At 48.4% G+C, this 27,448-nt stretch overlaps 1 protein-coding gene across 2 annotated transcripts in view; it reads right to left on the bottom strand.

Moving 5' to 3' along the window:
• Positions 1 to 6,167: 6,167 nt before the first annotated feature.
• Positions 6,168 to 27,448, bottom strand: part of LOC111162367 (potassium voltage-gated channel subfamily H member 1) — a 373,079-nt gene continuing 351,798 nt past the window's right edge. For both annotated transcript variants that reach the window (XM_022526742.1, XM_022526743.1), the window contains exon 11: positions 6,168 to 7,031. In XM_022526742.1, the coding sequence (XP_022382450.1) occupies positions 6,168 to 7,031 (864 nt within the window). The remainder of the gene's footprint in view (positions 7,032 to 27,448) is intronic.

Below are 27,448 nucleotides of genomic sequence, written 5' to 3'. Positions count from 1 at the left end.
TGAGTTTTCTAACAAATGTCCCAGAATATCTCCAACAAGAGGCCCAACCACTGAGAAGCCAGGTTATCTTGAGGGTGCTGGCCTTCCTCAGTGGGCATTGAGAAACCCAAAGCCCTTCTTCAGGGAAACTGTTTTATTTAAAAACAAACCAACAAAATCCCCCTAATAGTTGACACCCCTTTGGCACCCAGAATGTAGTATCTATTACTTAGCACTGTATTACTAGTCCTTTTGACTAATTACAAAAATCATATTCACAAAGAGGGATTTTTTTTTCACCATTGAGGATATATAAAGAACCTAATGTTCAGTGCTTTATTAGGTGAAACTTTTTTTTTTTAGGTGAGACTTTTGAATGAGTATCAGTCACTTGGACTTCTAAATACTATCACATTTCCTTTATTTTTATTATGCTTTTCTGCAACATAATGAAAGAATGGGTTGTAGAGGACATCATTAAAAATGCTGTACTCATACTACGGCCCTATGGGATCAAGCAGAGGCCCAAATATGGCTTGCAGATCACAAATTCCTCATCCTGAGTTACGTTCTGTCTACAAAAAGCAAGGTGTGCTTTTTGAAATGCAGTCCCCTGGTATTAAAAAAGAAAGGTTGACAGTCCTGTGGAGAATCTCACCAGCAAGAAGCAATTATTCAAGCAAGTATTAAAACCACAGCCAAACTGAGAGTGCTGGGACTTAGGACTAGTTCATTTAGGGTCAAGCAGTCCTCTACCTTAGTAGCTTCTGAGACCATCCATGAATTAAAGCACGGATCAGAACTCATATGGTTGATACGGAATCACTCCAAAAAGACGCAGTTCTGTTTTTTACACTGTTTTAAAAGGCAGGGAAGCATTAATAGATTTTAAACAGATTTCAACCCAAATTGTTTAAAATGTAAACTTCTAATTAGGAGGTCATGTTCAGATATGTGTGAAATCACTGTGTTGTACCACAGTTTTCCAGGGATGGCACCATTGGAAGGCATCTTGGGACGTCCAAAGAGCAGATACAGCCTTATTTCTGGATCATGTGGCAAACCACTGTCACAAACATTCTCTTGCTATGCTGTCCTTAGACACACAATCTTGGGGTCTCTAGAATACTAAGGCCCCCAAAACCAGACTTACAGCTACTCTCCAAATTAGGGCCTCCCAAGCTCTTGGAAAGGAATAGAAAGTACCATCCTTGTTGTCATCTTAGGCCAGAACATCCAATTCAATGCCTTTAAATTATGTAAGAAAAGGCAAAAAGCAAGTATCCTGTATAAAATAGTTTATTACCATAATAAATAAAATTAAACTTTTTTTTTTTTTACAAATATCATTTGTGCTTGTTTAAAAATGTTGAGAAGGGCATATCATCAATGGAGGGGCCCGCATATTCCTTTTACCATTCCCAAGTGCACACATACAGTGGAGTTTCTGGCAGCATGGTCAGCTGACCATAAAAATAGTATCAGCTCATTTGCACTTCTGTCTATTCATGCTCATTTGGACAAAGTGGCAGATGTGAAGGAAAAAGAAAAACCCAATGGAGGATTTGGCGGGACTCAATGGAAAGATATCAATATAAGGAGAAGCCCCAGACTGACGGGCTGCTCAGGAGTAGAAGTGTCTTTACGGGGTTGGCGAACCATCAGCTGTGGACAGCCTCTCACCGATGCAGAAAGACAACGTCTGAATACTAAGAGAATACATTCATTGGGGCAGGGAGGGCACCCACTGGGTCTGGCGCCTGTGGGGCACTCGAGTCCAGTTCTAGAGGTTCCAGAATGAGTCTGATTTGCTCGCATGAGAAAGACGTTTCATTTGAAACTAATTTAAGCTGCAAATTCACATTGATTCTTTTGAACCGTGTATGGTGGTGGCGGGGAGAGTGGGATTCAAAACTTCAAAACACGAATGCCTTGTGTGAGAAAATGATGCTTTCTCTGGTGGCTGTGGATGGTGTTGAGGGGACAGTGAAGTCCCCCCAGCTGGAGGGCACAAGAGCTGGTGGAAGTATTGGTCTTGAAGCGAGCGAGAAGGCAGTACAATTTCGTGACAGAGGAGAGGCTACCCTGGGGTCGGAGAGTGCCCTTAAGGGGTTTCTCTTTAAGCAACACGAGTGAGGAGGGGAGGGGGGGAGTGTTGGTAGCTCCATCCCAGCTGGAGTTCCATTCAAGGGTCTTAAGGCTAAACATCTTTATTGCAAAACGTACAATGTATTAATTGAATGCACATCAGAAACTTTTATCTCCACCAGGGCTCCTAAAATTTTCTAGAGTGTATGTGCCATATGGTGGTCGAGGCAACAAGGGGAGAGGAGGCTCTCCCTACACCTGGGACCCCCTTAAGGCATTCTTTTAGTTCCCACAAAGGCTTGGACAAAAATTCTAACAGTAGGCTTCTTACTTTGACCTTCCACCGAAGGATTCAGGAGGGGAAGCTTGAGGGATGGGCTGCAGTGGTGCAAGGCATTTTTGACTCTGTGCCATGCTGGCTCCACACTTCTGAAAGAAGGTTCCAGAAAAGGGCCTGATATTTGGCCAGCAACAGCACACAGGATCTAGAAGGTTGAGGGTAAAATAGGCCCAGGAATTGGATAACAAGGAATCGGAACCACTTTGAAACACTTGGGCCCATGTTATTGTAGCATCAGAGATGTTTTAAGCCATTGGTTGCCTGCTACTGGCTACAAACTCGGCACACAGATGTAGTCTGGGGTTGAGAATTAAAAAATGGTCTTAGGAACGAGCCAGGTCTGAGCATGAGAGAATAAGGTGGATGAAGGTACAGATATCAAAGTTGTGCACGAAACCAGGGCTTCTCAGCCAGAGGGGTGCCTCCCTTTCCTTCCTGGGGGAACCTTATCCTACTTGGTGGAGGTATCCTTGCAGGTATAAGGGCCAGCAGCCCTCAAAGCTGGAGTCTGCATCCTCCACCAAGAACAAGTGCACCATCTGGTTGGCCATCTTCTTTCACAGACTCAACTCTCAACCCCACACCTCCCTCAGTGGGGGAGAGGAGAGCGTGGTCAATAAGCAGCCAAGTGCTGGGGCAAGACCTCTGGCTCCAAAGCAGGGACACTCTGGAAAGCGAAGCCTCCCTGCAAATCACATTAAAGGTAAGGAGTTTAAGTATGAGATCAAGTAACCAGCAAGTACTGGGTAATGGAATGGTATAATACATTATGTCCCCTTCCCTCGGAAAGGAACAAATTACTCAGGTAAATATGTCTCAGCCGAACTTCTAAAGTCTAAATGTTTGGTCCAACACCTAGTGACCCTGTTTCCCTAACCTCTCTTCAGCCACCAGAAGGTTCAGTCAGTATTTGGAGCTTGTGGCCCTTGCTCAGGAAGCCAGAGCTGCATCCAGGCAAGAGTAGGTAGTTAGCACAAAGCAGCCCACGGCCACATGCATGTCGCAAAGATGAAAGGAGAGAAGGATTGGCTCATTTAAAAAAAATTTTTTTCCAGAGGAAACAAAGCACAAGTCCCTATAATCTTTAAGCAGAAAAGAGTAAAAGCACGTACAGCCACACTGCGGTGATCTGTCACCACAGGCTCACGTGCGGGCCCTGTGACCCCGAGATGAGCACATTCCATCCACAGGATCCAGGCTTCTGGTCATGAGCCCTATCCAAATCCTAGGAGTCAATCCATGGGTACATTCATGAAGCTTTATTTTTCCCTCAAGACAAGTGTGGACTTTCAAGTCTGGCCCATCAGTGTCTTTGCCCCTTAGACCCCAGTGGGGAGTCATTTCTTACTAACAACTGTGCCCTTCAGCAGAGCCAGTGGGGAAGGGCCCCATTAGGTTGGCCTGCAGGGTGCTGTACAGGAGCCTGTCATCAAACCCGCAGAGAGCTGGGCGGGTGCTTCCGAAGCTGGGTAATGGAGTTATTAGGGCCCTGACCCCTGACTTGAAAGTAGTGGGCACTAAACTTCAGAAGCAGGCTAATGAGCACATTTAAGGACTACCAAACCAGAATATTCTGGAGCAGATGGGATTCCAGATCTTTTAGAGCCTCTGGACTAGTTGGCAGCTTCTCAAGGAGACTGAAATTCCCACTGCTTTATCCAGACTCACAAACAGTCATGACTTGGCCTTGGGAAAATATACTTCCCCTCATTCTACGCTGCCATCTGAGGCTAGATCGAATAATGCTGTAGGCTTGGGAAGCCAGGAACCACCCCAGTAAGCCTCCCATGAGTGGGTGAATAAGTTATATGGGACCCCTGGAGAAGGAAACTTCACTTTCTGGATCTCTGTTCCCCAGGGCCATCTGTGCCAGTGCTGGGTGCCAGGAAGGGACAACCCCATTCTGCACAGACTGCTGAAGGCCGAGTCCTGGGACCTGTCATGGCCACTGAACAGGACCAAAGGGACATGTGGGTATGTGGGTGCTGACAGGAGATCTTCAGAAATGCTGAGTATCTTTGGTAGGGCAAGTCCTGCCCTGGCAGGTCCCCTCTAGTACTGAGGGGATGAGCCCGGGTTCAGGATCCGTGCAGCAAAGTCATGCCAGGTGCAGGGGTGAGGTGCTGTAGTGTGACCCATGCAGAAAGCCAGAGCCCTGGATGAGTCCCTGCTGTCACCCAGAGTCCAGGTCCCCTCTCTCTCCAAGCTAGTTCTTAGAGCTGAACTTCCAACCTTGCTTGTCAAGTTTTAGGGTCCTGACCCTCTCTGCAGGGCATTCACCTGAGCTAGTTCCCCTGGGCCTAGGAGAGACCTCTTTCCCTTCTCAGATGCCCTTGGAAAGAGCCCAAACACATGAATAATTTGACCGCAGGTGCCTAGGAGGCAACAGAGTGTCCCCGAGCATTGGCATAAGGATCTGGGTGGCCCACAGGTGGCTCTGTGACTGTCGCCCTGAGCTCAGACCTTCCCTGGGCCTCCTCTCTACCTCACCCTACAAAGCCATCCGGAGAACCTGCTGCCTCCTTCTCTTTCTCCTGCACCTGAAGCAAGTACAGCCTTGGCCTGCAGTCTTCTCCATTTCTCCCGAAGTCCTGCTGACTGTAGCTAGAGAAAAAGAAGTTAATTTTAAAATAAGGCCAAGCATGGATCCCAAGGGTCCTCTAATGACCCCATGCAGTGGACAAAATAAAAACTTCTGAAGGACCCTCAATCCCAGTGAGAATCAGAACATAGGACTTGCTACAATCATTTTTCTGAGGTTTGTGTGTGTGTGTGTGTGTGTGTGTGTGTGTGTGTGTGTGTGTCTGCTTTGCTAACAAAGCAACTCTGGGCTCATTGCCCTTCCTGCCGATGCTGCACACCCTGAGGAAGGCCACAGGAACACTGGGGGAGAGGCTGAGAAGGAAAAGAAGCGAAGGGGCCCATGCGATAAGGACAGAGGCATGGAGCAGGGCCAGAGGTGCATGAGAGGCTTTTGGAACCCTCCCTGTGGTCTCTCCCATGATAGCAGGCTGCAGAGCACAGCCCAGAAAGTCTCCGCTTCCTGAAAACCCCTTTCCAGCTCTTCTACTTGGAAAAGGAGACCCGAGGATTCCCGGCTCTCAGTGCCCATGGGAGGTACCCAAAGCACCTCACGGCTTTCTGGTCTTAACCATTAGGGACAGAAAGTTGCAAGGCTCTTCCCTCCTTATCCCTCAAGCTCCCCTTGTCCTGGGCTGGTTACAAATGACTACCGTAGGAAAATAGAAGATGACGACAGACATGGGCTGTACAAGGACAGGGAATGCTGGGAAGTCCCTGTGCCCACCTCAGTCTTTGGGGTTCTTGGCGCAGGAGCCCAGCCTGGTATCTACATGAGGGGGTTCTCCAGGGCGCTCCCACTAGTCTCCAAGTAGCTGCTCCTCTTTTCTAGTGGTTGTCCTCTTTTACAAAGATCATGGCAGTAAAAAATTAAAAATGAAGGAAGATACCCTTTAGACAGCATGCCCCCTCTTCCAAAATTGTGCAGACAGTTCGAGAGCGGCTGCCATCTTGCAGGATAGTGGCATGAGCCTCTTCCCACATCTGCTCCCAGAGAGAGCGAGTGAGAGAGCGAGCGAGAGAGTGTGTGCCTAAGCAACTGGTCCCGCTCCGATTTTCTGTCAGGAAAAGCCTACTTTGGAAGTTGTTGGTCATATAGGTGTGTGTGGTGGGAGGGGTGTTGAGGGCAGGGAGGCGGGGTTTTATCTTTGACTTTCTTTCTCTTTTTTAAACAAACCACTCAGCTTGCTCCAAAAATGTCTCTTTCTGATTCTGGGGACTGGGGTCTCGATATCTCAAACAGCTCCTGAGGAGACTGAGAGGATCTTCTGGAAGTTAATATCCTGAGTATCTCAGAGAGCTGTTTCTCAATATTTGTCATTTTGGTGTTCAAGGCCTTGATGTCCTCCTTCAGCTCGTGCTTCACCTCCAGGACCGTGGCCTGCAGTGTCTGCTCAGGGATGGGGTAGAAAGAGTGCTTGACCTCCGCCAAGATGGGGCTTCGGTCCTGGGGGCTCCTGGCCTCGCCAACGTTGTCCAGGCGCAGGTCGCTCTTGGTGATGCCGCTGTCGCAGGAGTCCGTCTTCTTGAGGGTGGTCTCTCCGGACGCCTTGGTCCTGTCGGGGAGCGTCTCCATGGACTCGGCCTTGGCCACCTGGCTCCAGTCCTCAGTCTTGCCGCAGGCATCCCTGAAGCGGGCCCAGCCCTTGCGCCTGGCGCAGTCGCCTCCTCCGCCGCCGGCCCTGGCACCCAAGCACTCAACCCCAGGCGCGTGCAGCCGGCCGTGGTCTGCCACTGCAGCTGTGGAGGTTGCCTGGAAGGCCACGGGCGTGGCGGGGCTCTCACGCACGGTCACCACGCTGGCCTTCGCCAGGCTGTGATTGGCCGAGGCGTGCTCCGGGAGGGCGCTGCCCTTCTCCACGTCCAGGTCGTCGGGGTCGCGGCCGCCCCGCTCTGCAGCCAGTCGGGCCTCCTTCTGCTGCCGGAACCTCTGGAAGAGTCGCCGGACAGGGTGGTCCGGGGGCAAGATCAGGGGGGCCTCATTCTTGCGTTTCATGCGCTCTTCCTCCTCACGTTTCACATCGCTGATCTTCCGGAACACAATCTGCAGCAAGACAGAAACACAGCAAAGCTCAGCCCCTCGGCATCAGCCTCTTCGGCCCCCATGGGCCAGGTGCACTCATGGCGCACCTGCATCCCTGCTGGGCCCCACCGGGCTTTGCTCAGGGCCTGCCCACCCCTGCCTTTCCCGACCCTCAGCCCTCCTTCCCAGGAACTGACTCTTGCCCTCATTATCTTCAAGAGAAACAACCCCCCCACCCCATCCATCCCCACAAGCCGGGAGGGAGGCTGGAGATGCCAGATGGCCTCCTCCTGGGAGACTGTCCTGGTGCCTCAGCGGGGCCCCTGTTAACCTGTCCTGGCCCGGAGTCTAGCTTTTCAAAAACCATTTTTCTGACCCCACTGCATTAGAACCTCTAGACAGGAAGCCCTTGCATCCATAACAAGCTTCCCAGGTGATGTATGCATGAACGTTTGAGTCCCCCTGGTCTACACCACATTCCAGTGCAAGAAGGTTCAGATGAGTACCCAGGCAGGGCCACAGCTAAGACCACCACTGCCATCTGCAGATCTGGACCCTTAAGTGAACTTGGCTGGCTCTGAAAGCAAAAGCAAGTCTCACTTGGAGGCCCCCCCATCCTCGGCGACTCAGGGGAAGAGCCCACGGCCTCGCACACGGCCTTAACACCAGCAACCACCCGGATGGGTCGTGAGGTACTCAAATGTTACTTCATGTATTCCTCGTAGCAGCACTGGAAAGCCCCTAGGATGCATTCTCATTTTAGAGAAGAGGAAAACCAAGGTTCAGGGTAGCTAAATGTCCCATGAAAGACAAGTTTGCCATAAGTGACTCATTCCCAAGGCGTCTAACCCCAGACCCGTCAGACATCCAACAAGTACTCATGAATGAAGACAATGCTTCATTCAGAGGATGGACAGATAGTCAGCCAACCAGTTCAAGAGTCTGGCCCTGAGTGCAGCAAGAGCCACAAATGACAGGACTTTTCCCGGGCTGCCCTCCGGTTATGGGAAAGCCATGTAATTTCTGGCTTATGTGGCATGGGGCAGGTGCACTCAGGGATGTGCTGACTTGTCCCACCTCTGAAGCTATGGGAAGCCACCTACCATATGTTGTTATAGAAATCACTGGTCTGGGGCGCCTGGGTGGCTCAGTGGGTTAAAGCCTCTGCCTTCGGCTCAGGTCATGATCCCAGGGTCCTGGGATCGAGCCCCACATCAGGCTCTCTGCTCAGCAGAGAGCCTGCTTCCTCCTCTCTCTGTCTGCCTCTCCGCCTAATTGTGATATCTCTCTCTGTCAAATAAATAAATAAAATCTTTAAAAAAAAAAAAAAGAAAGAAATCACTGGTCTGAGGACCCATCCTGTAATCACTGAGAAGCAGAGGAAAGGCCTGTGTAAGGGAGAGAAGCAGCTTTTCCACCACTGCAATCTGGAAACCTGTGCCCTGGGCAGGCAGGCTCGGACCAACGCAGATCCCACCCTGAGGACCTGCCACAGGGTTCTCAGGTCTTGGGGAGGCACATGGGGTGGCAGGCTGGGAACATAGGCTTTGGGATCAGAAAGAATGCAATCCCAGCCCTCACCTCACCGTGTGACCTCACACAGGCATCGTAACTCCTGAGTCTATTTCCTCCTTTTCCCCACTTTTCTGACTTGGTGTAAAGCTAACACAAGACTACTTAGGTGACAGCACTGGCCCATGGTTGATGCTCAATCTGAACCCTTCTTCCTTCACTCTCTCAAGGCCTCAGCCTTTTTAACCTCCAGGTACCAATCGATGGGAGAATGTCTTCTGTGCAGAAAGAGGAAACACAGATGTCCTAGTCAATGACCTAAAGGAAGGCACTGGCTTGGAACACACACGGTCCTCCTGGCAGCTCTCTCAACACCAAGAGTAGGGAGCTCCGGAGGCCTGAGATGTTTGAACACTAAAGAAAAGGAAGTACTTCTCTAGACACCAAGAAAGCAACACAGAACTTATCCCAAGAGGTTGAATGTGAAATATACCAGGAGACCGACAAAGGCCGTTAATACGCGCTCGTGATGGACGCTTGTGAGGGGCAGGGTATCCTCTGCTCTTCAACCCAAGGCCCCATGGATCCTAGACTAGAGGACGGAGGCCCAGCTTGACCCGGGCAATGTTTTCAGCTGTTGTAGTCCTGTTAACAGGGCAGTTCAGCACGTACGGGCTGGGGCTCCCTGTAGGGGATGTCTGGCTCTATGCCGACTCTTCTGAAGCCTCTTGGCTTATCCCAAAATGTCCTCCTAGTGCTGCTATCAACCATCCTGCGAGCTGGAGACAGCCCCACCTGAACATCTGTGGCTTGCCTGATGGGCAGATGAACCAGGAAAGAGCTTCCTGCCCTGCAAAAACGCCCGCCCTTTGAGAATCCATGAGTAAAACCAGCAACTCCCAGACACAGAGCTGCTGTGGTCTGACAGCTGAGCTGACCTGGGCTCTGGGGTTCTGCTTATTAACTTCACCTGTGTGTTTGGAGACGCTGGACTTGGAATCTTTGTTTCCGAGGCAGCCACGACCACACATTTGGCCAAGTATTTCATATCTGAGTGGGCAGGGGTGGCCACACGACTCACAGTAGTGAGGCAGGAATGGGACGCCCTCTGTATCTGTGCATCACCCTGATGGGTGGGAAGGGCATTTCCTGTGCCATGTTCTAGTCAAGTGGTGCCTCCCATCTCTAACCCCACTGTGGAGCAGCAGAGCAGGGCATTCTGGGTTTCCATCGCCCCCTAGTGGACGGATGAAGCAGCACGATCAACTCTCCTGCCTCCCACCCCTTAGGCCCTGGGTAAGCTCCATCATTTCTGAGCAATTTCAGGTCTTGAAAAGCCCCATTCACCTGCTTGAGGCTCCATGCCATCTCATCTCATGGCCCACCCCTTCACCCTAACTCCTACATGACCTTCAGGATTCAGCTTAGGAGTCATGTCCTCCAACAAGCTTCCCTGGCTTTCCCCACGGTCGAAGACCTTTGCAGATGGGAGCACACAGTCCTGTCACAGCCAACGGCAACCATCATGAAAAGCAGCATTTTGGTTATTCATCTTTTCCACGTTTGTTTTCTTTCTTTTTTTTTTTTTTCATCTTCGGTACCATGTCTGATATATATAGTGCTTAATCAATGGTCATTGAATCACTGAATATGTCAGTGAATAAATTATGGCCATCTCCCTGTTTGTGAGCTCGTGCTGGGGTAAAAGAAATGATGCATATGCCATCCCCCAACACACACACACACACACACACACACACACACACACAGAGCTGACTCAGATGTTTGAGGTCTAATGGAGAGCAGGAAAGATTACCAGTGGACTTGTCTATGCACAACAGATATGGTCCTGATGAGTAGTGAACACATGGGCCCTGATTTACGATACTTCTACCTTAAGATGGTGCTCAAGGGATACACGTTCCCTAGAAATTATGCATTTGCTGGGGCCAGCGATACGCGCCATGATGCTCTCCCGTGATGCCAGGCAGAGGCAGTGAGCCCCAGCTCCTGGGCAGCCAGGTAATCACGAAGGTAGACAGCTGACCCTTGTAGGACCATTCCTACTCACGCAACCGTGCTGCCCTTCCCTTTCAGTACGGCACTCGATCATTTACATGAGATGGTCAACACTTTGAAATAGGCTTTGTGATAGAGGAAGGTCACAGGGCTATAAGTAAAAACAGAACTTCAGGGGCAGTCTGGTGTTCTCGCCTTGCCATCACCTTTCCTCCCACTGGCAAAGGGTAGCGGGGCCACAGCACCAGGGGTGAGTCTGGAGACACTGTTACTAGGGACTCCGGTCACCCGCCAGAAAGGCCACAACCTGGTGACAGGCTGGCCTGGGTCCAGTCACTGATGACGGGATCAGTCTGGATCGCTCCTGGCCAGCCAGAGTCCTGCAGGCCCACAGGGACATATATTTTGCCTTGCCTGACGTGGGGGGGCACAAGAGGCCCCTGCAGAATGCCGAGCAGCTCATGACTTATGGCAGCTTGGGGAGACAGAGGAGTTCCCGGGGAGGATGGCCATTGTGCCTCCCTCATTCATCTCTGCATCCCTCTGGGGGCTCACGAGGCACCAGCCTTGAGCCTGGAGGCCTTTACTAGGTGGCTGTTGAGCTGAACAGAACTGACATCTGGCTTGTCAAGCTACAGGGCTTTCTGTGCAGCTACTTCAAGTGTGTTTGAAAAAGCAAACCGCCTGGAGTCTGAGGTGAGTCAGTACCTTCGATGCCCTTCTGGGTTCCATTCACGGAGAGCCTGGGTCCTCTCAAGCCCTTTCCAAGCCCCAGACCCAGACCAAGGCAGGCCAGAGTCTCCTCAGCGTCACTGAGCGAGAGGGCCCCAGCTGCACAGGTTGGGGAAGGATGGCGCGGAGAAGGGAATGGACCACCTGGAGTCCGGACAGCACAGAGGGTGAGGGGAGGGCAGCTGAGTGGGAGCCCAGTTGCTTGAAAGAGCTCAGGTTGGAAGCAAAAATATATACATAATGTCAATTCTCAGTGGTTTACATAAATGAACAGAGACTGAGCATGAATCATAGAAAACCACAGATAAACCAAAAGGAATTTATTTTGGTTTTCGTCAGATTCAGACACATGCCCTTGATCCTAAACATGGAGAAGCAGTAGGAAGAGCACAGGCTTGGAGTGCTCCCAACCCTGTCACTGACCAGCCACCCTGTGGCCTTGGGTAAGTCAAGTTCTTCCTTGGCTGGACAAGATCACCAGTTCTCAAACCTGGCTGTTCTCAAACCTGACCTCACTCTACTGAGTGAGAACTTTCTGCAGTAGGCTCAGAAACTGGCACGGGTGACAAGCTCCCAAGTGACTGTGACTCCGGCAGCCTGAGCCAGGTCTCCGACCCCTGGACTGATGACTAGTGAGGTCACAGCCATTCTGCTGTCTTCAGTTTGTACACGCATGCTCAGACAGGAGTGTGGCCACACACTGGCCCAGCCCCCCCTCCCCGAGTGCCCCTCTGCCAGAGCCCACACCTGCAGCTCTACCCGCTGTGTGCTGCCTGGGATTTGGAGGGAGTGACCTCAGTGATACCCAATGAACCCATGGTCCCTGGAGGAGGACCCAAAGAGGACTGATAGGCCCTGCTATGACTTTATGCTCCTTCATCCTTTGATCCAACAGAAAGAGGTTTGTGGCCTGGAACGGAGGACACAAAGATTTACATTTATAGAGCAAACATTTACAGAGCACTTCTGGTGTGTGGGGCACTCGGCGGGGTATACACACATAGCCGTGCCATGCCAGGGGGAGTGGGGGTCTGGGCTGGCACAGACCCAAGCTACTGAGAGAGAAAGAGCAGCATCAGTGGGGGCAGGTCCCCAGCTTCCTGTCCCTAAAGGCCCTGCTGATGTGGCCTCCTCCTCATGGCTTCCCCTCCCACCAGCCCCCTCCACTGGCAGCCCTGCCTGGTTTTACGACAGAGCATAAAACATGAAGATTAACAAACGGGGCCATTTACGAAACTGAAAACCTGGAAAAACAAAGTGGAGATGGACCGATTTGATAAGGCAGTGAGCTGGGTGTTGCTTTTGGAAAAGGCCAGTTCTTAACCTCCCTCCGAATGGCTCTTTATGGAATCAAGGGCTGCTTTTTTTCCTCTCACAGCAGCATGAATATGTGGACTGCCCAGGGAGGGGTCAAAGCTTCCAGAAGGACCTACGGAGGCCAGTCCACGTCAGACATCACTCACGGAACCCAGACTGTGAGCTGTCAGCACCTGTGGCTAGAAGGGGATGGAGCCCATCTCTGCCAGCCCACACTCCTCGGGCTGCCGGCTTGTGGGGAGCCAGACAGGCAAGCCCAGCCTCGACAACAGCCGTGGGGGCCTGGGGGCACAGGTGGAGGCAGCACGAGGGACAGACAGCACAAGCACACCCTCTGAAGTCAGACGGCCTGGGGATCATGTGCTCTGCATCCTGGCTTCCTCACCCACACAAGCAGATAACATGACCAAATTCACAGGCCTCATGTGAAGGTCTCAGTAAACCCTTTGAATAGTTGCTAAAGAAGTGTGTTCTGAATCATTCTCTGTGTGGGTGACCCCTGAGATGATTCTGGAAGGAGGAGCTGGAAGTAGTCAGGTATAAAAGGTGGAGAATTTGGGCAAATGTATCCAGACAGGACGGCACAGACAATGACACAAGGCAGAAATATCACCAACGTAGAAACGTGTCTGTGGGAGCAGCCCCGGTGGGCAGTTCTGACACTGACCGAAAGTGTCTCGCGTGCCAGGCACTGCTGTGCCATGTCTGACGTGTGCTATCTCATGCCATCCTTACAGCAGCCCCAGCAGCAGAGTACCATCACTACCCTCATTTTCCAAATGAAGATACTGAGCCTAGAAAGGTAAGTGACTATCTAAGGGCATGCAAATGGTGGAGATGACACTCAAAGCCTGGCCACTTGAATCCCCGCCCGGTCCCGAGTTCTGAGCCATTCTGCTAAGGGAAAATGCCTTGGGTTTTTGGGAAAAGGACAGTTTTTCCCCAGTATGTGTTGATAACCTCAATCCATGCCCAGCCTGTCCTCTCCACTAGTTTCTCTCACTTCCTGTCCTTCGGCAACTTCTCTAAAGATTTCAAGGGCAGTTCTATAGAACAGAGAGATCTGGCCAAGAAGCTGCGGCTCCGGGAGCATTCAAGGCAGGGGGATGACTCCCCATGGCCATTAGACTGTGTGGCCCTTCAGTTCATCAGGGTGGAGGAATCATTTAAGGTGAAATGCAGACTTTGAGTGGTCGGGACAAGTAGCAGAGTCTGTGAAGCTCATGAGCAGGGCATCTAGCTTATGGGAAAAATTGTGCCTTCCTGGAGGATGCTGAGGGCACCAGTTACCCTCCTAGCCATGAGTGACCTCGAGGCCCAGCACTGGAAGGGGGAGCAAGACTGCAGTGAAGTCCCAGGGGACCTTCTCCAGGAATCATCTAGAGGCTAGAGGTGCTCTGCCCTCAGGTGGCCTGGGCTGGTGCCCCTCAGAGTGCTACTCTCAGGTGGCCCCACCCACCACCACTCACATCTGCACTTCCTTCTGGCATTAAGCAAGAAGGACCTTGCCAGACCTCTTAGTGACATTCCAGTAAGACGAGCATCCTCTCTTTCATTCCTGGCCCCCACACCAAGGTCTTCTTTGGACAAACTAATCTAGGGCATGAAACACTCCTACAGATGCACCTGTTCCTCTGTCTTGAGGGTGATACAAAGCCAAGAGGGATGAGGACCCTTCCTTATCCCCGCTGCCCAGTAAAAGATACGCATCCCTTGGCTGCTGTTCAGGGATGAGATGGCACCACTGTGTGGGAGCTGCCAGCCTCTGGCATTTCACCAGGGCTGTCTCTGTCACTCTTCTCTCTGCTTTCTGCTCCCTGTAGAGTGTAGTGGACCAAATTATGGTCACCAAAATATATGTTCACCCAGAACTCAGAATGTGGTCTTATTTGGAGTAAGGGTCTCTGCCTACATAATAAGGTAAGGATCCTGAGATGAGATCATACTTCCTAAGGGCTCAAATGCAATGGTGAGTGTCTCAGAAAAGAGAAGACACAAAGCACAGAGCAAACGGCCATGTGAACGTGGAGGCAAGTATTGGAGTGATGCAGCTACAAGCCAAGAAATGCCAAGGATTGTTGGCAGCACCGAGAAGCTGAAGAGAAGCACGATGTCTCTGCCAGAGCCTCCGGCAGGACCTGGCACTCTAGGCACCCTGGTTTGACTTCTGGCCTCCAGAACTGAGGAAGAATACATTGCTGCTGTTTTAAGCCTTCTCAGTTGGTGGTAATTTGCTACTGTGGCCCTTGGCATCTAGACCTCACTTTCCTTTCCTGCTGCTGCTACTTCCCATCCTGCCTGTGGTTTGCTCTCCATGCGCCCCCTGGCTGTCCTCCTGCTTCACTGCACATTTCATGCAGCTGAGAGCTTGTGGAGGTGCTGGCCAGACCCAGAGCAAATGCCCACCCTGCTGTGTGCTGCCACAGACACAGAGGATGGTTCTTCATCTTTCTAAGCCCCCAGCTGTCTCATCTACTCCTCCTTCCAGCCTTGCTGTGGTGATGCAGTAAATGACATTTGTGAGACACCCCTTCCGCCCTTCACCTTTATAAATATCCTGCTTTTCTCACTAGTTCAGCCCTAAACCTGAAATTTCCTGCGCTGAGCATGGCTGTGTCAATGTCTTGTAGACCCCTCAGGTCCTGCACTCCTGGCCAGAGCAGCTTCTCTTCCCACCCAACCCTTCCCCAGCATGAGCCAAGTCATCAGTGGGTCAGGAGGATATGGGGCCAAGAACGGTGAACTAGAGTTCAGCCTCCAACACGTCCTCAGTAATGCCTCCCCATCTGGGGACGCTCTGATTGTGATTTGGGAAATCCTGTTAACACGATGTGGTCTCATTATTCTATGGGGCAACTTGAGAAAATGGAAGGTGACCTGGGATTTGCAGATATCAAACCCACCAAATACTTCTGCGCATCTGGTTCACTCCCCATTGCGCCTTCAGCCTGATTATCCCACACAAGCTTACTCACACTGTCTCCTGACAATCCATGTTTCTTTCCACCCTGGGCACAAAGTGCCTCAGGCCAGGAGGCAAAGGGAAATGGAAAGTAGGAGAAAGGGTATGCCCTGGAGCCTGCCACCAGGGGGCGCCCATGAGGTGGGGGAGGGAGCGCTCAGGGCACACATTGACGAGTCAACATTCCACTACCGTGGTCTTAATCTGAACCCCTCTCCAGGGCTTCTCCTCGCTTCCTCATCTGAGCCTTCAACCCCAACAGCAGCTAAGGTTCATCAGCCATTCAACAAAGGACCAGATATTGGACTAAGTGCTTTGTCCACATCAGTGACCCTTCCAACCCTCAGAGGTGAACACAGAAGTCATTCCCCAGCTAAGTCTGCACCTGATGCCCTCTGGATTCATGTCTCTGCACTGTGTACTTCTTACCACCCAGAAGGACAATAATTAAAGATTCATCCATCCCCAACGTTTTCTGGTTGGTTGCATTCTCTTCATTATTTTTTCTGAAAAATCTGATACAAAGCATTTATGTGTATAATTGTTTTCCTACTCTTAGAAATAGTTGTTTTCCCATGCACCCCAATGTTTATAGCAGCAATGTCCACAATAGCCAAAATATGGAAAGAGCCCAGATGTCCATCGACAGATGAATGGATTAAAGATGTGGTACTTGAATTTAAAGATACACCCAGACTGAAAGTGAAGGGATGGAGAACCATCTTTCATGCCAATGGGCCTCAAATGAAAGCTGGGGTAGTGATTCTCAAATCAGATGAATTACATTTTAAGCTAAAGACTATAGGCAGAGGTACAGAAGGACACTACATAATTCTTAAAGGGACTATCCACAAAGAAGATCTAACAATTGTAAATATTTATGCCCCCAACACGGGAGAAGCCAACTACATAAACCAACTGTTAATCAAAATAAAGAGTCATATTGATAAGAATATGTTAATTGTAGGGGATCTTAACACACCACTCTCAGCAACAGACAGAACATCTAAGCAGAAAATCAACAAAGAAACAAGAGCTTTGAATGACACATTGGACCAGATGAACCTCATAGATATATACAGAACATTCCACCTTGAAACAATAGAATACTCATTCTTCTCAAGTGCACATGGAACTTTCTCCAGAATAGACCATATACTGGCTCACAAATCAGGGCTCAACCGATACCAAAAGACTGAGAGTATTCCCTGCATATTCTCAGACCACAATGCTTTAAAACTGGAACTCAATCACAAGAAAAAGTTTGGAAGGAATCCAAACACTTGGAAGCTAAAGACCATCCTGCTCAAGAATCTTTGTTTGGATCAACCAGGAAATCAAAGAAGAACTTAAACAATTCATGGAAACCAATGAGAACGAAGACACATTGGTCTAAAACCTATGGGATATGCAAAGACAATCCTAAGGGGGAAAAACACAGCCATCTAAGTCTCACTCAAAAAATGTGAAAAATCCTGAATACACAAACTCTCTTTATACCTTAAAGAACTGGAGAATCAACAACAAATTAAGCCAACCCCATGCACAAGAAGGAAAATAATTAAGATTAGAGCAGAGATCAACGCGTTAGAAACTTGAAATACAGTAGAACACACCAACGAAACTAGAAGCTGGTTCTTTGAAAGAATAAGATCGATAAACCTCTGGCCAAACTAATCCGAAAGAGAAAGGACCCAAATTAATAAAATTATAAATGAAAGGGGCAAGATCACAACTAACACCAAGGAAATGGAAACAATCATCAGCCACAGCAACTTCTTCCAAGACATGTCTCCAAAAACAAAGGAAACAAAAGCGAAAATGAACTTTTGGGACTTCATCAAGATCAAAAAATTCTGCACAGCAAAGGAAACAGTCAACAAAACAAAGCGGCAACCCACAGAAGAGAGGAAGATGCTAGCAAATGACACTACAGACAAAGAGCTGATATCCAAGGTCTATAAAAAAAACTTCTCAAACTCAACACCCAAAAAACAGATAATCATGTCAAGAAATGGGCAGAAGACATGAACAGACCCTTCTCCAATGAAGACATACAAATGACTAGCAGACACATGAAAAAATGTTCATCATCATGGGCCATTAGGAAAATTCAAATCAAGACCACATTGAGATACCATCTTACACCAGTCAGAATGGCAAAGATTAACAAGGCAGGAAACAACAAATGTTGGAGAGGATGTGGAGAGAGGGGACCCCTCTTACACTGTTGGTGGGAAAGCACATTGGTGCAGCCACTTTGAAAAACAGTGTGGAGATTCCTCAAAAAATTAAAAATAGAGCCACCCTATGACCCTGCAATTGCACTACTGGGTATTTACCCCAAAGATACAGAAGTAGTGAAATGAAGGGCCATATGTACCCCAATGTTCATAGCTGCAATGTCCACAATAGCCAAACTGTGAAAAGAGCCGAGATGCCCTTCAACAGACAAATGGATAAAGAAGATGTGGTCCATATATACAATGGAATATTACTCAGCCATCAGAAAGGATGAATACACAACTTTTGCATCAACATGGATAGGACTGGAGAAGATTATGCTGAGTGAAATAAGTTAAGCAGAGAAAGTTAATTATCACATGGTTTCACTTACTTGTGCAGCATAAGGAATAACATGGAGAACATTAGGAGAAGGAAAGGAAAAGTGAATTGGGGTAAATCAGAGGGAGTGACAAAGCATGAGAGACTGTGGACTCTAAGAAACAAACTGAGGGTTTTAGAGGGGAGGAGGTGGGGGATGAGTGAGCCTGGTGGTGGGTATTAGGGAGGGCACATATTGCATGGAGCACTGGATGTTGTACATAAACAATGAATCTTGGAACACTGCATCAAAAACTAATGATGTATATTATGGTAACTAACATAACACAATAAATAAAAGATGTGGTGTACACACACACACACACACACACACACTCACACACTAGAATATTACTCAGGCATCAAAAATAATGAAATCCTACCATTTACATTGGCATGGAATGAACTAAAGGGTATTATGCTAAGCGAAATAAGTCAGAGAAAGACAAACACTATATGATTTCACTCACATGTGGAATTTAAGAAACAAAACAGATGAACATAGGGGAGGGGAAGGAAAAGTACTATAAGATGAAACCAGAGAGGGAGGTAAACCATAAGAGACTCTTAATCATAGGAAACAAACTGAAGCTTGCTGGAGGGGAGGAGATTGGTGGGATGGGATAACTGGGTGATGGGGATTAAGGAGGGCACATGATATAATAAGCACTGGGTGTTATATGCTACTGATGAATCACTAAATTCTACCTCTGAAACTTAATTTAAAAAAAAGATGCTTTCAAAAAAGGAAGAAATAGGCGCTTTCTACCAAAATGGACATATAACTGTGAATCCTGACAACCTGTACATTCCTAGAGAGTTGGGTCTGACATCACTGTTGTCTTTCCTGATCCTTTTGCTGCCCTCCCCTCTCCCCGCCCTGTTGGTGGCAAATGGTTGGGGTGGCTTGGACAACCCCCGGTGCAGCCCGCAGACCATACCATTTCACAGATGAAGCTCTAGTGCAATTAACTCTTTGATTCATGCAATCATGTTTTGAAAAATAACGGTTGTAATAATTTCACTGTTTGGATCATTCTAGGGTTGACTCTCCCAAGAAGTCATTTTCTGGCCTGCTGTTAAAACTCCCATTATAGAATGCTAACTCTCTATGCTCTTAAACACAGGAGTCCAGGTGGCTCCCCTACTTCCCTGGGTGCAGAAGCTTGCTGGTTCTACACTCCTTGAGAAGGTCCCATCTCCACTACAGACTTAAGATCAGCATTGTCTACATAGTGGAGTCTCTCACAACAGGGTGGGTGGAGGTAAGAAGCCTCTGGGAGAATCTCAGAATGTGGGCCAGTTCTTGCTGACGGACACCCAGGTACCTGTGCCTCCTCCCGAGCTGTCAGCCCAGCAGCCCTCATCAAGTCATGTGGTCTCATCTGGAGAGCGGCTCCTGCTTCCCCCTGTCCCCACCAGATTGTTATCAACCTAGGGACGGGGGTTGGCTGGAATCCCTCATTCTCCCCAGGGCCATGCTGAATCAAGAGTGCCTGGCAGGTCTGGAGAAGGGCTTTTTCAGTGATAAGGGAGAAAGTTACTGGCTTCCTGAGCTTTGCCTTTTGGGGTCATAGTCTCTTTCCCTGTAGAATATAGAGTACATGAGATGGTAAGGGGGTCTCTTCCATTCTCTGCCCATGCTGTGCTACTTCAGAGAGGGGTCTCTGACCCAGTATCTTCCCTGCCTTCTTGGGTCATGGCAGAGGTCTCCCCTCCTTGCTAAAGTGTGGGCATTGTACCCCAGGGCCAGAGTTGTGCCTGGTCCCACACCAATGACTGAGACTCAGGGCTGCATGCAGGAGGGGTGCATAGCTGTGAGCAACCCTGGGCCAAGTGATAACATATGGGCCAGAAGGAGGCAAGTGGCCCCTTATTCACCTGTGGACTCAAGCAGCCTTCTCTGCAAACACTATCAGAAGCCGAAAAGGCCACTTTATCACAGAATCCTCTTTTAGCGCCATACCCAGAGCCAGCTAACCACCTGTCAGCTGTAGCCCAGCCACAACGAGCGGAGGGCCAAGCCCCTTGCCTTGCCTCTCTGAGCCTTGCTGTCCCCATCTGGAAGCTGGGAACCATCACGCTTGCTTTGGCTCTCGGGCAGTGCTGGTACCAAGAAGACAGCTGCACATGCCAGCTACGGCAAGGTTATTCCCAAGGAGTCTCCAGCAAGAGAGACAGAGCTTTGCCAGGAGAGCACGGGGACAGCAAGGGTTGAAGACTGGCAGGAGTGTGGGTGGATGGGGGCAACTGAAGGGTGGGAGGCCAGGTAAAAGGCTGTGATTGTAGCTTGGGACAGATATGGAAAGGGTGGCCTGGGGAAGAGGAGTGGCCGCAGGCCTGCAGCATGGCCTGTTTCTGGGCACACACGCCCACTCCCCATAGAAGAGAAATGGATCGAGGTGGAGGAGTAAGATGGGGGAGGAGTAGGAGACCTAAATATCCTCAGGTCCTGGGAATTCAGCTAGATAGTTATCAAGCCATTCTGAACACTTACAAACTCAACAGGAGATTGCAGAGAAGAATAGCAGCAATTCTAGGAGCAGAAAAGTGACCATGTGCAGAGAAGTGAATCTGAAGTGATCTAAGGGAAGATAGACCACAGGGGGAGGGGCCGGCTCCCCGCAAGCAGTAGAGCATGAAATTGGAACTTCTAGAAGTCTGCTCCACTGAGAGACATCGGTCCAGAGGCTAACCAGGGGGTGGAGTCCTCAAGGGGACAGTGTGGTCTCAGGACCTGCAAAGTCACAGAAAGATCAGGGGTGTCTGAGTGTAGCAGAGCTCCCAGGTATTGGAGCAGGGAAGCCAGCTACAGAGACGGAGCCGAAGAGGGGCTCTCAGCTCAGGGTTGCCACAAACCATGATCCAAGGCATAGTTGGGCCACTGCTCTTTGAGCAGGGACCCTACCAGTGGCAGATCTGGGGAGACCCCCTCCTTCCTCCTCCGGGAAGAGTGGCATGGGAGGGTGCTGCAGGAGTCTGCTGGGTTTGGAGACTCCAAATGGGTACGTGTGCCAGGGACAAAAATGCTCAGTCACAGGATGGGTAAGCATGAATGCAACTGGAGACCAGGGAGACGGGAGGGATTGACTGCTTTTCCCTGAGGGCGCACTGAGGAGTGGGGCCCTGAGCTCTCGGCTCCTCCGGGGCTGGAGATTGGGAGGCCGCCATCTTCATTCCCATCCTCCAAAGCTGTACAGAAATAGTTCAGGGAACAAAAGCTATGGAGAGGGAACCCGAGCAGATTACTTAGCCTTACCCCTGGCAAGGGCAGTGCAATTCCGCCTTGGGCAAAGACTTTTGAGAATCACTGGAACAGGCCCCTCCCACAGAAGATCAGCAAGAACATCCAGCCAAGACCAAGTTCATAAATCAATGAGAACTGCAGAACTCCAGAGCTAGGGGAATGCAGCACATAGAATTCATGGTGTTTTCCCCATGATTCTTTAGTCTTTTGATGTTACATTTTTTAAATTTTATTTTTTTCTTATCCTTTTAAAATTTTTCCTCTTTCCTATTTTAACTTTTAAAACTATTTTATCTTATCAACACCTTTTAAAAAACCCTTTTAAATTTTTATTGTTATACCATATTCTATTTCTTCATTGTATTTAACCTTATTTTTTGTACACATATAAATTTTTCTTTAAAGTTTTGGGATACAGTTTCTTCTAACAGATCAAAATACACCCTAAATCTAGTGTATGGCTTTGTTCTAGTCTCCAGCCTGATCACATTATCTTTTTTTTTCAACCAACTTCTTATCAACTCCTGTTTTAGAATCTTTCTCAATTTTTATCTTTACAGTCATAGTCTATCCCTTCCTTGTGTTTACCCTTATTTTTGTATATACATAAGTTTTTATTTCTTTAAAATTTGGGGAAGCAATTTCTTCTAACAGACCAAAATACACCCAAAATCAATTGTGTGGCTCTGTTCTAACTGTATATATACACTTTTTTTTCTTTCTCCTATCTGCTCCCTCAGTTTTTTTTTTTTTAAGATTTTATTTATTTATTTGACAGAGATCACAAGCAGGCAGAGAGGGAGGAAGCAGGCTCCCTGCTGAGCAGAGAACCCGATGCGGGGCTTGATCCAGGACCCCAAATGACCTGAGCCGAAGGCAGAGGCTTAACCCACTGAGCCACCCAGGTGCCCCCACTCCCCGAGTTTTAAGTCTTTTCTGATTTGGTTAGTGTATATTTTTCTAAGGTCATTGCTACCCTTTTAGTATTTTTTCCTCTCATTTATCTGTTGTTTTCTGGATAAAATGACAAGGTGGAAAAACTCACCTAAAAAAGAACAAGAGGAACAATGGCTAGGGACCTAATCAATACAGACATTGGTAAGATGTAAGAACCAGGGCGCCTGGGTGGCTCAGTGGGTTAAGCCACTGCCTTCAGCTCAGGTCATGATCTCAGGGTCCTGGGATCGAGTCCCGCATCAGGCTCTCTGCTCAGCGGGGAGCCTGCTTCCCTCTCTCTCTCTGCCTGTCTTTCTGCCTACTTGTGATCTCTGTCTGTCAAATAAGTAAGTAAATAAATAAATCTTAAAAAAAAAAAGATGTCAGAACCAGGGTTCAGAGTAATGATTATCAAGTTGATAGCTGGGCTTGAAAAAAGTATAGTATAGTATAGTATAGTATAGTATATAAGATAGTATATATAGAAGTATAATATAGAAAATACTAGAGAATCCCTTTCTGGAGATGTAAAATCCCTTTCTGGAGAAATAAAAGAACTAAAATCTAACCAAGTTGAAATAAAAACAGCCATTAATGAGGTATAATAAAAAATGGAGGCTCGTACTGCTAGGATAGATGTGGCAGAAGAGAGAATTAGTGATACAGAAGACCAAATGATGGAGAATAAGGAAGCTGAGAAAAAGAGATAAACAACTACTGGACCATGAGGGGAGAATTAGAGAGATAAGTGATACCATAAGATGAAACAATATTAGAATAATTGAGATCCCAGAAAAAGAAGAGAGGGGCAGAAGGTATATTGGAGCAAATTATAGCAGAGAATTTCCCTAATTTGGCAATGGGAACAAGCATCAAAATCTAGGAGGCACAGAGAACTCCCCACAAATTCCATAAAAATAGGTCAACACCCTGTCATCTAATAGTAAAACTTGCAAGTCTCAGTGACAAAAAGAAAATCCTGAAAGCAGCTCAGGACAAGAGGTCTATAACATACAAAAGTAGAAATATTAGATTGGCAGCAGACCTATCCACAGAGACCCTGAAGGCCAGAAAGGACTGATATGATATATTCTGAGCACTAAATGAGAAAAATATTCCGCCAAGAATACAATATCCAGGTAGGCTGTCATTTAAAATAGATGGAGGGAAAAAAAATAGATGGAGAGATAAAAAGCTTCCAGGACAAACAAAAACTAAAAGAATTTGCAAACACCAAACCAGTCCTACAGGAAATACTGAAAGGGGTCCTCTAAGCAAAGAGAGCCTAAAAGTAACAGACCAAAAAGGAACAGAGACAATGTAAAATAACAGTCACCTTACAGGCAATACAAGGCATTAAATTCATATCTTTCGATAATTACCCTGAATGTAAATGGGCTAAATGCCCAAATCAAGAGACATAAGGTATCAGAATGGATAAAAAAACCAAAACCTATCGATATGCTGTCTACAAGAAACTCATTTTAGATCCAAAGACACCTCCAGATTTAAAGTGAAGGGGTGGAAAACCATTTACCATGCTAATGGACATCAAAAGAAAGTTGTGGCAATCCTTATAGCTGATAAATTAGATTTTAAGCCAAAGACTATAATAAGAGATGAGGAAGGACACTGTATCATACTTAAAGTGTCTGTCCAACAAGAAGATCTAACAGTTTTAAATATCTATGCCCCTAACATGGGATCAGCCAATTATATAAACTAATTAATAACAAAATCAAAGAAACACACCGACAATAATACGGTACTAGGCAACTTTAACAGCCCCCTCACTGAAATGGACAGATCATCTAAGCAAAAGATCAACAAGGAAATAAAGGCCATAAATGACACACTGGACCAGATGGACATCACAGATATATCCAGAACATTCCATCCTAGAGCAACAGAATACACCTTCTTCTCTAGTGCACATGGAACATTCTCCAGAATAGATTACATCCTGGGTCACAAATCAGGTTTCAACTGGTACCAAAAGATTGGGACCATTCCCTGCATATTTTCAGACCAAAACACTTTGAAACTAGAACTCTAACACAAGAGGAAAGTTGGAAAGAATTCAAATACATGGAGGCTAAAGAGCATCCTACTAAAGAATGAATGGATCATCCAGGAAATTAAAGAAGAATTTAAAAAACTCATGGAAACAAATGAAAACGAAACACAACTGTTAAAAATATGTGGAACACAACAAAAGTAGTCCTGGGAGGAAAGTAAATAGCAATACAAAACTATTGGGACTTCATCAAGATAAAAAGCTTTTGCACAGCAAAGGAAACAGTCAACAAAACCAAAAGGCAACCGACAGAATGGGAGAAGATATTTGCAAATGACATATCAGATAAAAGCCTAGTATCCAAAATCTATAAAGAACTTCTTTAACTCAACATCCAAAGAACAAGTAATCCAATCAAGAAATGGACAGAAGACATGAACAGACATTTCTGCAAAGAAGACAGCCAAATGGCCAACAGACACATGAAAAAGTGCTCCACATCACTCCACATCAGGGAAATACAAATCAAAACTGCAATGAGATACCACCTCACACCAGTTAGAATGGCTAAAATTAACCAGCCAGGAAATGACAGGTGCAGGTAAAGATGCAGAGAAAGGAGAATCCTCCTACATTGTTGGTGGGAATACGAGCTGGTGCAGCCACTTTGGAAAACAGCATGGACGTTCCTCAAAAAGTTGAAAATAGAGCTACCCTATGACCCAGCAATTGCACTACTGGGTATTCACCCTAAAGATACAAATGTAGTGATCCAAAGGGGCATGGCACCCAAATGTTTATAGCAGCAATGTCCACAATAGCCAAACTATGGAAAGAACCTAGATGTCCATCAACAGATGAATGGATGAAGATGATGTGATACATATATATACAATGGAATACTATGCAGCCATCAGGAAACCTGAAATCTTGCCATTTGCAATGACATGGATGGAACCAGAGGGTACTATGCTAAGTGAAATAATTCAATCAGAGAAAGACAATTATCATATGATCTCTTTGATATGAGGAATTTGAGAGGCAGGGCGGGGGGTTGTGGGGGCATAGGGAGGGAAAAAGGAAACAAGATGGTATCAGAGAGGGAGACAAACCGTAAGAGACTCTTAATCTCAGGAAACAAACAGGGTTGCTGGAGTATAGGAGGGGATAGGGTGGCTGGGTCATGGACACTGGGGAGGATATATGCTATGGTGAGTGCTGTGAATTGTGGAAGACTGATGAATCACAGACATGTAACCCTATTAATTATAAATGAATGAATGTATGTATGTATGTATGTATGTGGTCTGAGAATCCTGAACCTCAACCTGGGGCCCCACCTGTGCCAGGTTCCCGAAGGGTATTTGCAGCCTTAGGGGCATCTCTGGGCAACACACACTGCCAGTTCCTCTGCTTGTCCTTGCCTCCAGTCCCAGGGTTCTGGTCCCTCTGGTCCCCTTAATCATCCAGAGAAGGGGCACAGTGGGCCCATTCTCAGGAGAAATCATTAAAGAAGAAATGTCAGGGACACCAAACTGAATGGCACCTCTTCAAGGCTGGAGAACTTTAACTCTCTTCCCCTTTCCCATCAGAAGTTCCACCCTGAAGCTCACGGCCCAGCTGTGTGACTCAGGGCTCCTTCATTATGGGAAGAAGCCTGGAGTCCCCTGCCTCCCCTCCCCAGCTGTGCTTGCCCACCAGGAGCGGAACAGAATCACCTGGGGAACTTCCTACGTGTCATCAAGACAGCCCCATTGGCACACAGTTCACAGTTGTGTTTAGAGGCCATGGCTGTGCCCATGCTTAGGAGGCAAGATGCCCTCCGCTCAGTGCCAGGCAACCAGCTGCACACAACATAGCCCCTCACTGGCTTCACCAGCCCCCTCTTGCTGTGTGTTCCCCTCCTGGGCACCAGCCATCACTGTCCGCCTCCCTGGTCTTGAGCCCCATCAGGGCAGAGGTCTTGAGACAGTGGATCTGAAGACAAAAACAGCTCCACTTGGGCCCCAGGTATATATGTCTACACAGTCTGAGCCCTGTTCGGGCTGGATGCATGCAACTGGGGAGCAGAGCCATAGCCTGTCTCCCCAGTGGGGAGGAGCTCAGCTAGGAGTCTGCTGCTATAGGCAGATCCCAGAGCTGGGAAGGGGCCCACTCCTCTGACACCAGACATACCCAGTAAATCAGCCCTGGTATTGGGCAGCCTCCCTAGCCCCCCACCCCCAGTCAGGAGACCAGTCTGAGGCTCTCCATGATCAGTCCTTCCTTCCCAAGGCCTATCCTGAATTCCTCATGGTGGCTTTGAGCCTCATGCTCTGCCACAGGGAGAGTGGACACCCTCCCCAAAACCTCATCCCACCAGGAAGCAGTTCTGATCAGCCATTCAGTTTTTAGTGTCTGCTGGATACAGACGGAGGTACAAGGTATATGAGGTGGGGGAGTCCACGTGTAAAGAAAGCACAAAGAGCCTTCATTGGGAAGTGATGGTCCAATGGCTTTTCTGGCCTGAGCTGATCTGAAACCACTGCATTTTACGAAAGGACCCTTGGAATGAGGAAAAGGGGGCGGGGAGCCAGGGGCCCCTCCCAGTGTCTGCCTCTATCATACTCTCCCTGTACTGAGCAGCCAGGCTCTCTGCCATGCTGAGGCTGGGACGGGACTGCCAATCTTCCATCAGGACAGGCCAAGTCCCAGTCCCGGGCTGCGGCACTGGCCCCACCGGTGAGGGCTTGGGCCCTGGGGTCCTCTTGCCTGGCCTTCCCGCTGGGAGGAGCCCGCAGCCCAGCTGGTCTGCACCTTGCGCTCGATGAAGAGCTTTTCCAGCCCAGGGAGAACGGCTCCCAGGTCTCGGATGTGAGGATGACTCAGAATGGCCACTGGCCATCCATGTGGGTATTTGGTATTCAGCTGCTGACATTCTCGTCCCCCAGGGCCTGGACCTCTTCTAACCCCTGCTCCCATACCGCCCGAGGCGCTCACACTGTTCAGCACTTGTTTAATGTTTCTGAGACTATTACTGTGTTTACCTGTCTCCATGGGTACTCTGATGGTCTCCCCACTCCCACAGTCCCCATGCCCCCAGCTATAAGACC

The sequence above is a fragment of the Enhydra lutris genome, unplaced genomic scaffold, assembly GCF_002288905.1.
Source record: "Enhydra lutris kenyoni isolate GAN:26980312 unplaced genomic scaffold, ASM228890v2 scaffoldscaffold91, whole genome shotgun sequence".
Classification (NCBI taxonomy): Eukaryota; Metazoa; Chordata; class Mammalia; order Carnivora; family Mustelidae; genus Enhydra; species Enhydra lutris.
This window is presented reverse-complemented; position numbering and strand designations above follow the sequence as displayed.